General features: G+C 42.1%; 1 protein-coding gene across 1 annotated transcript in view; it reads left to right on the top strand.

Annotated features, from left to right (window-relative positions):
• NARS2 (asparaginyl-tRNA synthetase 2, mitochondrial) overlaps positions 1-9,412 on the top strand; it is a 48,762-nt gene extending 39,350 nt beyond the window's left edge. The window contains exons 11-14 of the mRNA XM_063394389.1: positions 10-147; positions 1,236-1,333; positions 2,944-2,970; positions 8,683-9,412. Coding sequence (XP_063250459.1) covers positions 10-147; positions 1,236-1,333; positions 2,944-2,970; positions 8,683-8,827 — 408 coding nt within the window. The 3' untranslated portion in view covers positions 8,828-9,412. The remainder of the gene's footprint in view (positions 1-9; positions 148-1,235; positions 1,334-2,943; positions 2,971-8,682) is intronic.
• Positions 9,413-12,160: the final 2,748 nt, after the last annotated feature.

Raw genomic sequence — 12,160 nt, 5'->3', positions numbered from 1 at the left:
TCCTTACAGTGGGGCTGTGACCTCCAAACAGAACACGAGAAGTACCTGGTGAGGCACTGTGGGGAGATTCCTGTGTTTGTGGTTAACTACCCCTACGACCTCAAACCTTTCTACATGCGGGACAACGAAGACGGACCTCAACACACAGTGAGTCCATGGGGCACCTCCAGTTTTTTGTCTAGGAACATGTCTTGGCCTACTGATAGACATCATCTGCTGGGCCTGCCCTCAAGATGTTCAAGATAAGATGTGACCATCTGGTGATCCTGTCCTTTTTTTTTTCCTGTTGTAGAAAAAATACCCAAAGTGGGAACAACAGGAAGAGAAATATTCGGGAATTGGGACAGTGTTAACTTTTTGCTTAATTGCTTTAAGTCAAGTTTGTCACAGTTTGTTTCTTTTCTTGGTAAACTTCTGTACTATTGAGTGAAAGGCCTAGAATTGGATGGCTCCAAGTAGTCAGTGATTCTCTTGTCATCCAAATGTAGCACCCATGTAATGCTCAAATAGCAGATGGGCACAATAAATAAACTCTTTATCAAGTCTCATGCTTTGAAATCGTGATTTCTCAATCAAATTGAGAAAACCTGAAGCATTGCTTCTGCTAAAAAGAGCAGCAACACCACCATGCAACTGTGTCTTCAGTGGCTTTAATTCTAGCAACATGTCAGCTATGGGATAAGAAAAATAACCCTAGAAGACAGCCCAAACCAAACAGCCTAAGTGCTAACACTGGAATCCTAACACTTGGATCCAGCACATGAGTGCCATTGCTACCATATCCATTAGAGCTGGCTCAAGGAATGGGGATATATAGGGCTGAACACAAGCTTTACAGCATCAGAGGAGGGAATCAGGGCTTCAGAAAATGTGCCCATATGTCTTTGCTGTCTTCTGAGCTGCTGCTGGGTTCTTTATAACCCCACACAGGTTGTCATCAGAGTAACTTGGTGAGATTCAGTTCAAAACACTTACAGTAGATGTCCTCAGTCTGGGACATTACTGGTGTCATTTAGGTTTTCTGTAGATTACTGATGTTTGTCCTTGCAAAATTTTCTCCCATCATCCTCCTGTAAACAAAAGGCTTTTCAAGTATGTGCAAATCCTTACCTGAGTGTCCTGGACTCTGGAAGAATTATAGTAGGGTTTTACAAAAAAAATCAGTGTCATCTGTTCTTCTGCTAATCACTGTGTGGCTGTGTGGCATGACTTCAATTTGTTTTCTTTCTTTGAAGGTTGCAGCTGTTGATCTCCTTGTACCAGGAGTAGGGGAGTTGTGTGGAGGCAGCTTGAGAGAGGAGCGACTGCCCTTCCTCGAATCACGCTTACAGAGGTATGGAAAATCCACAGATGCCAGGAGAGCAGCCTGAGCAGGGGAGTGTTTCAGCAGCTCTCTGTGATTGGCAAGATAGAGAAGTGGAAGGGCAGCTAATAGTATTTAAAAGAAGCCTATTTTTGTCTTTGTGATATCTATTTATCTGACTAGGTAACTGCAAACTGGTGGAGAAGTTCTTGTGCTTCTGTCGCAGGTGTGCAAAGGACTTCTCTGTTTTAGCTCATCAGAGAAGAAAAGTTTTCTTTATGCTAAGAGGCCAGGGCAGTAGAATGCCTCAGCTCTGCTGCGACTGTCTGGAGCGGGGTCTGCTGGGGGACACTTCATCCTTTTCTTCAGTTTTTGTGGCTGAAAGTGGATTGTGAAGGTGGAAGTTGTCACATACAGAGAACTTAAGATATATATTTGTCATCATGTTATGTAACTGGGGAATTGCAGTTTTGGTCAGAAGCTTTGCCAGTTGTGATGCAGCTGGCCTCAGTGACTGGCCTGATTTCAGAGAATATGGCTCTTTGCTAATAGTTTCATGGGAAGCTTCACTGGAACTTCTCAAGACCTCTACAGTGTCATGTGGGTTCTTCCTTCCCTGCTGCCTTAGTCTGTATCTTGTTACTTTTGGTAATTTTAGGCTAACTTCAATGTCAGACTATCAAAGTTGCTTTTTAATTAATAATTGATGTCATACATTTGGTAATTCTCCATAGACAATTGTTCTCTAGATCCTATCTGATTGTTCAAAAATTTTGTAGAATCAGGGAATGGTTTGGGTTGGAAGGTACCTTAAAGACCATCTGGTTCCAACCCTGCTGCCATGGGCAGGGACACCTTCCATGAGATCAGGTTGTGCAAAGTCCCATCCAGCACTTCAACACTTCCAGTCTTACACTTGTGCAAAGCAATGTTGGAGGAGGGTTAATGCCAGAGTAACACCATTTGCACACTGGGAATTAATTTGTTGCTTAAATCAGCCACATGCTCACACAGATATATCTAGTCAATGGAGAAGAGCAAAATCCACTTCAGCATGATGAATCCAAAAGGCACAGGGCAATTAAAATCACCAGAACATTAAATCTCAATTGTTAGTGTAGGATGATGATATTCCCTGGGCTTCCTGCTACTCTCCCTGTAAGCTCTCTGAAGCAGGCATGCTTCAGTTCATGTAAAGTACAATGTTGCCTGCTGCACTTTTTCAGACAAAACTTTTTGACAGTATCTGAGTCCACCATCCTCAGGAGGAGAAGGGTCCATGTGGAGTTTGAAGCCAGACTTTCTTGTTTGTTCAGGAAAGTCATAGAAAGCATTTCAAGGTGTAAATGGGGTTTGTCTTCAGTAAATCACACTTCCTATCACACGTTTTTCTCAATTTTGAGTCCTCAGGATCTGATTTTGTTAAGCCCAAATACTTTAGATCTTTAAAGTCTATTTCCTGCAGAACCAGCATAACTTTAGAGAGAAAAAATCCCAGGATTCTTGTCTTCTTATGCATGCTTCATACAATAGTTCACCAGGCTTTCCCTTTTCTTGTAGCATGCTCTTACAGGTAAGTGCTGCTTGTGCAGAATAACTCTGTTCCTTTACTTACAAGGGGTTTTCTTTTCGTTTCACAGATTAGGACTCACAGATGCCTATCAATGGTAAGATGCCACCTTGCTCTGCAAGCTCTTTTTCTTCCTTTGAGACTGTTTAAGCAACTGGGTTTTTTTGTTGTGTGTTTTTATTTTGGTTCTGAGGGAACAGTTTTTGGCCCTGTTGCCCTGCCATCACTGCCAGTCTAAATGAAATAGCCAGTTCATTTAAACAAAGGTTAATCTAATGCTATTTAATTTATGCCTCCAATTTGTCCACTCATGGCACAGGTCATTCCTCTCAGGATTGCATGAGGTGGATTAATTTACAACCCATAATGATTTTTGATATGAAATCATTAAGCTGTGTTGCAAGGTGGGTAGGTGCTGACCACCGTGCACGAGATAAACAGGTTACAGAACCACAGCAATTTGTGACGTTTAAGAAGTCTATGAATAACTCCCTTTTCAATTGACAGGGCAATTGGGTCGAAAAATCTTCCCTAACAAAGCAGTTAAAGCCATTAAAACTGTCCTCCTAAGGAGACAGATCAACCTTTGAATCAACAGTTTCACCCATTAAAACGACAGAAGGTTCTTAGTGTTTCTTGGTATGTGCTTCATCATGGCTAGTAAGAGAGTGCGAGTGCAGAGAATTTTAAATTTAGCAGAGTGTTTTCAAATACTCTGCAGTATTTAGATTGATCATTAGGAAGACTTCCTTGAAAAAAAGCAAAGTATAGATTCTCCACTCTCCTCTTCCCACAATATGAAATGACTGAGGAACAGCCCAGTGTATGGCAGATCTTCACAGCTTCCATGTGCAAACAGGGTATATTTAATTTCTTCCTTTGTTGTTGTATTTGTGGCCAAGAATACACCATATCCCTTTATCTGAGGGAAGGATTATCCTGAACAAGGGTGATAGGTTGTGTGGTTAGATGCTGAGATACAGCCTGAGGAAGTCTGGTGTTCAATGGCAGAGCCTTCCAGCACTACTAAGATAGCGCAGCCCTGCCTCGTGCTTCTGACAAAAAAAAGATTAAGGACATTGCCTGTCACCCATTTGCATTTTCATGTGACATGTAACCATCACATTCTGGAAACTCTTCCTGCTGTAATCCTGTTTTGGAGACTCTTTCCTCCTTTATTCTCTCCACTCCATCACAGACAATGTAACTTCCTGGAGAAGATTAAAGCTGTTGTTACCCCCTGCCAAAGCAGGGTCTGGTGTCCTAGGAAGGTGCAGGATAGTAGTAATTCTGGATGCTTCTGGACTGCAGTCCAAAATCTGCCAGAATACTGGTAGGTGGCTTGCCAGCATCCATCTTTACAGTGGAGGTGTACAGGAGAGACTAAAATTAATCTCCTCCAATTTAGTGATTGAATTGAATCTCCAAAGCTGGCTCACAAACTCCTGGAAGAATAGTTGAGTCATTCCTTTTTAAATACATTTGCTGACTTTTGAATGTGAACTCCTTTCAAGTTCCTTAACCATTGCCATATCTCTGATTCTACCTGTTTTCTTCCCCCCACTAAGCAAGAGGATATTGTGGGGTCTGACTGTTTCTAGGACAGTTTCAGGATTGCCTTGTTCGTGGGTGAATCGTGAGGCAGAGGCAATTGATGATCTGAAATACTGCTCTGCTTCTTGCCATTCCTACCTTTTAGGAAGTTTTTGAAAAGATAGATAAAGTGATATGATCAAATGCTACAAGTCTTCTTCAGTACACTACATCTGTCCTGTTATGCAAGTTTCTTTCCATATAGAATATGAGTTGGAGTAGTATTTGGCTTGATTTTGTAGTTATTTTACCTTATTTTCACACTTTTTCCTTTGAACTGTAGAGAGAAAACAGCTCAGAGCTGTAGATGATCATCTTGGCTAAACTGAGAGGTCTGTGGAAATGAGGTGGAAAGGTCAAGTGATGAGAGTACTCTGGGAGTTCATTGACTTCTCTGTGACCAGGGAGTATTAAGTATATTGCATTGCAAACAGTGGACTTGATCCTGTTTGCAGGCTCCAAGTGCCATCTTAAAACAAAGCAGGTATTTTGTAATGAACAATATGTTCCACAACCATCAGCATGAGCAGTGTTTTGGACAGTCTTCCTACCTGTAAGACACTGCTTTCCTTAATCTGATTATCTTCATGTGCTTCAGTGGAGACAATTGTCTCATACTGAACCCTTTACAGTCCAGGTACCTTTCTGATCTTCTGCTGTAACACTGGTGAAAGTGCACAGTAGCAGAGCAGGTGGTGTCTGCTGTCTTCAAGTAGATGTTACTTTGTTGTTTCAGCCCTGCTCCTCCTCTGGATGAAGAAGATTGAGCTGTCTTGGGCTCTTTAACTTCCAATAATCTTTGAAGCTTGAATGTCAGTGTTCTGGTGGGTCCAGTGATCTGTTGTGTGTGCCAGGGTAAGAAGGAGAAGTTGGACTTAGGGAAAAGTAGCACTGGTGAGCCACTTGCAGCCCTTGGCCAGTGACTACACTCACCCCATCCTTTAACCTTCAGAGCCCAGTGAAAACATGCAGCTCATCACTGTCCTTGACAGCCACCTGGTCCTATTACTCCTCTTTAGGGAAGAAGCTGGAGTGCTGTGCTGGGCCAGACGGAGGCAGGCAGAAAGTCAGGGGGGGTTTTCTTACACTACATGCACACCCAGTAGAATATTCAGTTTCATGGACTATAGTATCTTTGTTCTTTCAGCCTTACTTTTTTCAAACTGGCCACAGAACCTTCAGCATAGCAAGGAGATTGCATAAAAGGTTGAGATTATATTTGTTTTGAAAAGAGACTGAGAAGAACACATTCTATTTATGAAAGATCAGTAGGAGAGCACTGCTCTTCATAGTGCTTTGCTGTGCAACACACGGAGCTCACGATGGTGATAAAAGAATAAAAATCTTTAAGAGGATGCATAGAAATGCTCCTCTAACACGGCACATAACGAGCTCCTGGAATTCCTTGCTGGGGGATGTTGTTACAGCACACACTTTAGTAAGATTCAAATCTCTGAAGACCTACCAGTTCTCAGGTCCAGAGCAGGAACACCTGGGCTAGCTGGGTCACAGCAACTTACTTCCCCTGTGGAATAATGCTGCACAGTCCGCCACTTGCCAATAGAGTGCTCAGCTCCCCTCTTAAGTATGGGCTACTAGCAAAAACAGCTAGACCAGTTCATAACTCTTTCTGAGGTGAGAAACATCCAATGTCTGTAGACTACTGAATGAAGGAAAACCTCAGGGAGCATTTTCCATCCTAAAGGGATTTTTCTCTTCATCTGCAGGCAGTTACTCTTTCTTTCATCTGTGAAGAATGGAAAATTTCTCAATTCTTCAGCTTCTTCTGTGCACAGTCATCAGAAAGGATTCACAGTCTTGATCCTCAGCACATTTAATTCAATGGATTTTTTCCATTAACTTTGATGGGTTTTGTTTCGCTCCTTTTGCCAAAATGGCTTCTCGAAGTGCTTTGAGATCTACTGATCAAAGTCCTGGATAAGCAAGGGTAGAATTTATTATTATTGTTCATCTGGCTGCAGCTGAGTTATTTCATCTTCTTACAATGACTTTATAAACTCTCTTGCCAGCAAAAAGCGAGAGAAGATGCTGGGCTTAGTCTCAACTGCCTTTGCACAGGCTGATGCACTTCTAGACATCATCGGCTGTTACTTGTATTTCTGGCTAAAGTAGTTACCAGCTGGCTTGGCAGTTCTGCTCAGAACTCCTGAGCTAGCTCAGACTGATCTGCCATGGCCAGCAGCCGTGTCCCTCACATTTATGAGATCTTTCCTGTTTCACGAGTCACCACCCTCAGCATCAGGTCTGCCCATCACCTTCCTTGCAAGCCCATGTAAAGCTGTGCAGTGGAGCTCCTCAGGAGCAGTTCCAAGGTATCTGCAGAGAATCAAGTTCTTCTTAAGGCAGTCCATGTGAAGTGGCTAGAGATGAACACCACCATGCTGTTGCACAGCTTATGTGTTCATATCCTGAGCATAATCCTCATCACAAGGTGTAGGGTGCATACACCAAGCCTTAGGGAGCCAAGCTAACACCCAGCAGCACAGAGAGAAAAGCACGTGGGTCCCAGTCATCAGCAGACATGTCCCACTCTTGGGCCTGCTGTTCAACCTGCAGACTGCACTTTGTGTGTCAGTGCTACTAGGAAAAAGTAAGCTCTGTTTCTCTTTTTGCTATTTGGGCAGTGGAGGGGAAAAACACTGGAGAAGAAAAAAACTGAATATTGGATTGAGTGTAATAAATGGTTTCCCAAATTTTAACTACTGCTAATGAGCTGTAAGGAAAAATAATATTTCATGGTATGAAAGGCATACTGTCAAACTGAGTGACAGGGCAATCTTGCAGCTGTAGAATTTGTGGGAGAGTACTTCTATTTTGCAAGTAAGGGTGATCATGGGCATTACTTTGTCTTCACTCCATTAAAATACAATCTTCAAGCCAAGAACGATCCGATGTCCAAGCAACTACACTCAAATATACATAATGTATACTTTACATATTTATATATATATAAGTATATATACACTCAAATATGATATTTCCTTACAGTTCATTAACAGTATGTAAAATTTGGGAAGCCACTTATTGCAATCAATCCAATCTTAATTTCTTTCACAGTGTTCTGCCCCCCTCTACTACACTTCATAAGTAGTAAAACATATGCATTTATATTTAAGTGCACTTGATTTTTTTTTTTTTAATGAGATGATGAAATATTCATACACCAAGATTAGAAGCAAGTAATACATCTGGAGTCACTCATTCCCCTACTAGTGCATTCATATAAAGAAGAATAACTTGGTGCCCTCAGCAAGCTCAGAAGTGGCCCCAGAAATCAATAGAAGCAGTGAGATGATTTTCACTTCTATTGAAATAAAACCGTTTGTGACAATTTATAGCTGCAAGTACAGTATCACATCAGCCACAGTCCAGCTGGGAAATGGGTAACTACAGAAGAGCCATCATAATCTTGTTGACACCCATATACTCTGAGTATCTGCTTCCAAATGTTTTCTGAGCTTTCTGTGCACAACAGGTGCAAAATAAAATGTCTTGTTCCAGATCTCATTTTTGGAGAAGATGTGTTCAAGGAGTTTTTTTCTGGCTTCCTATGGAAATAAATGAATCAGTCTGTAAGAGTGATTGGGGGAAAAGTAGCAAAATGCCATCATAATTACTTCAAAAGAAAAAAAAAATGAAGGAATGTTGAGCAGACAGACAGCAAGACCTACTTAAGCTTCTGAAGAAATTACTGGAAATTAAACTACTTAGGCTATTGAAAAGCAAACAGAAATTGAAAGAATTTGCAGGACAGATTTCCATACCAACATGGTAAGGGCTAGACAAGCCCAAGCAGAGAGCTTCACCTCCAGTAGTGTAAGTGCTTTGTGATTCTGTAGGAACCTGGGTGTGCCTCTGCTAGGAATATTTTAGGTACTGAAACCAGAAATGTGTTTTCAATATGAGCAGAGCTATGGTGCTCAGGCTGTTCTTCATATCCAAATATATTCTTGCTCCTAAAAAAACATGCTGTAGTGTATTGGCAAAGCATAGCTATGCTGATTTAAATGGGTTTAAAGTTGGGGTTTCTGCTAATACAATTCTGCTTCTTCATGCCCCTGACCCACACAGAAATCACAGTGGTTAGGGTCAAAGGGAGATAATTAAGATGGAAAGCAAAACTGTAGACAAAAAGCTCACTTTAATGACATCAGCATAACCATGCTGCAAATGTAACTGTCTGTTTAAATTACAGGTATCTAGACCTCCGAAAATTTGGATCAGTTCCTCATGGAGGCTTCGGAATGGGGTTTGAACGCTACCTGCAGTACATCTTGGGAGTTGACAATATCAAAGATGTCATTCCTTTTCCCAGGTTTTCTCACTCCTGTCTCCTGTAGCTCAGCAGTTGACTCACGTGGAGAAAACCGCTGGTGTAACTGTGTATATAACATACCAGGATATGACCGAGTGTGTTTCACTGGGAAATCAAGATAATTTTTATATCAATGAAACTCTTGGTCAATTTAATACTGGGTTATTGAAAGTAGTATATGTTCTGGTGAGATTATGGAAGGACACTGGCAGTTAATTTGATAGCAGCTCGTGTCTTCAATGCACTTCAGGAGTATTAATAAATCCCACTTAACTAAAGGGTTACGATTCTCATGAGATTAGTACGAGCCATGGAAGTACTGAACAAGCATTGAAAGGTAGCAGGGGGTTTTATGTGAAATATTAATAAGGAAGTGTGACCTAAAATATTGTCATTGCTGTGACACACTTGCTACTGCTACAGTCAGAAAATGGCTACTGTAAAGCATGATCCTCCCCACTCTGGGTTAAAAGCAAATATTGTTTACCTTGGAAAAATCAGCCAAACATAGTAAGGAACAATGTCATTTTGGAATTTCTGGAGTGAGTTTGTTGAATGATGTTTGATTTTGTGAATCATCAATAAAGATGTACACTGGGTTCTTTTATAACTCTGTATGGTTTCTTCTTCTGTTATAAAACTGTAGCTGTCAGCATGAGAGAGTTTCCTTCAGTGTCTTTGGTAGAAGTTTCATTTTCTGTATAACCAAATTAGTTGCACAACTTCTGCAGAAGGTATCTGTTTTCTGTCTCCAAGAAAGCACGTATTCATAGCAGACAGAAATGTTCAGTTAGATGAGAATTTGTTCATCCATCCATCTCTCCAGAGCCAACTTGCAGTTCATGCTGGGGTTTTGTTGTTGCTTTGCTTTTCTGTTGTTATTATTGAGAAAATCTCTCATGTGCTCGTCGGACCAAGCAGTTTGGTCTGTATTGCAAAACAACCAGCAGATGATCCTAAGCATTGCAATGTATTAAGTAATTGCTTATCACTGTAGGATCTGAACTCCTTGGCAGTCTCTAATGGGTTTATGCTCTCAGCTTCTCTGCCAGGTAAAGAAATACTCATTTCTGTTTTGAAGACAGTATTATGGGAAGACCAAGTGACTTGCCTAAGGCAACTGGAAACCACTGATTTATTCAGGACTTGAACTGAGGGTTTCCAGCACCCTTCTTCTCTTCCAAATTACCACAGTCCAGCAAATGATCATTTGTGTAGTGCTTGCTACTCTGAAGCCTGCTATGGCTGGAGTATGAACCATGTATATAAAGAGAAAAGCAAGGTAGTGGTCTTACTGCTGATGAGCCCTGTGTGTATTGGCACACACTACGAGAAGTGGCTGCAGGACAGCCCTGAAAACTTTTCCAAGTAGGTAGAAGAGCTGGAAAAATAGTAATCAACTGGCATTGCACTGATAATGCTGCAGTCACAGTTCTGTCTGTGCAGTACTGCACCTGCAGCATCTAAAAATACCCGATCACGTCATGTGGCACCTGCCGTGTCTCAGCGTGCTCCGTGGCTGGGGTTTTACCTGTTATGATCATGCAAGCAGCATCACCGTGAAGGTCATTACTTTGGGGGGTTTCTTGTGTGCACTGAGACATCTCCTGCATATCAAGACTTTTTCATGTCTCCTTCATCCAGTTGATTAGGCAGGTGTTAATTGTCCGTTTGCTGGTTTACATTTCCCAGTACAGCCCTGAGCTGGCAAGTCTGGTTCCACAAAACAGTTCGAGCACCTGCCTTCCCTTTGAAACCACTGAGAAGTTCCCACATCAGACACTCAAGTATCTTCCTGAATTTGGACCATCTCTCCTTTAGTATGTTATTATGTCTTTATTATATGTATTATGTTATTATGTCTTAAGTGTTATTGCTGGCCTTTATGTTTTGGAATTACTTCTGTGCACAAAGATGTGGAAAGAGTACAGCTGCCAAACAGCCCCATCCATAGCATATTCCTAAATAACTTGCAATGAGCAGGTGTCCTTATTGACATCCTTAGTCACTGATTCTGTCACAGTTGCTGTAAATGAGAGTGCCTGAACTGGAAGCCCATCTTGTGAGCACAGAGTGGGGCAAAACATCTCCTGTCCACTGTGCTGCCAATCCCCAACAGCAGCTCTGGGCTGCCTGTGTTGGTTTTGACACCAGTGGGAGGCTGTTGATCCTGCTCTGAGATGCCAGATCTGATGGGCAAGGTGGGGCTAAACAGCAACAGGTGAAAAACAAGATGTAAAAAAGAAGACAATGGAAGGTGCCAAGAAGTTCTAGGTTAATGTGGCATGACTCACAAGTTACAGGGAAGGACACAACTGCTTCAAACAGGTTTGCAGGGTGGCTGTCAGGGTGACACGGCAAGAACAAAGAACTGGTCTAATCCACTTTTCATTCTTTGCCCTTTTCAAAGGTTGTTACAGGACTGAAGGTAAAGGTTGAACCTTTGATTTGTAGATAGGTAGATGTAAGTAAGAAAGAAGTAACAAGGATGCACTGTGAATGGGTTTCTTGTGTGTTTCCAACTAGGTGTCCATGAGGAGCAGTCTCCCCAGTCTTCTACAGGTCCTGGTTCATTTCAGGGTGTTTGAGGAGCAGGGTATCCAGTCAGCTAAGGGGACATTGCCCTGGGGTCTGAAAGTTCAAGAAAGCTACCCCCAGTAATTTGGCAGATGAAGCAGGAGCTGAGCAGGGTTGTCCCAAGAGAGGTAACTAGATGGCTCAGAAGGGGAAGGAAAGGTTGTCTGGTCTTGGTTACAGCCTCCAACATGTGCTGTTCTTGCTAGTGCTGAGAGAAGAGGCTGAGGCCCTGTGCATTATCATACTGCTCAGGGTTAATACTGAGTTTGGCATTCTTGTGAGAAACTTAATTTATGGGTAGCCAGCAAGGGTGGGAGCCACAGTTTCCCTCCATGTTGGCATTGTTCACCTCGTGCTATGTATATATAACATGGACTGGTATTACCGTTGTTTTTTCTGGGATTTCCATGAGGAATGTCATGTATTTCCTTTGCATCTCCCTTCCTAGAATGAAACGGAAGTTAATCTGGAGGACGGGGAGTTCCTTTCTCTTGGATGGGTAAGCAGGGAAATGCACCAAAATTTTCTCTATTTAAGCAGCTTTCCTTGCTACATCTTCTCTTAGAGTCTGCACCCTGACAGTGACTGAAGCCAGATAAAAACTGTGACAGTTCTTCAAATAAAAAGCTGTTACTCTTTGCACACAGGAATCACCTCGTAGGCTGACGGTGCAGGGCAGTAGCTGACACTGGGGTGTCCTTAGTGCCATAAGCAGTCAGCTCTCAAGCCCAGGTGATCAGCACTGTCCCTGCTAGCATCATTTGGGTAAGGATTTCTTGAA

This window comes from Prinia subflava, chromosome 3, assembly GCF_021018805.1.
Source record: "Prinia subflava isolate CZ2003 ecotype Zambia chromosome 3, Cam_Psub_1.2, whole genome shotgun sequence".
NCBI classification, from domain to species: domain Eukaryota; kingdom Metazoa; phylum Chordata; class Aves; order Passeriformes; family Cisticolidae; genus Prinia; species Prinia subflava.
Note: the sequence above shows the minus strand (reverse complement) of the source record. Positions and strands in the feature narration are given on the sequence as shown.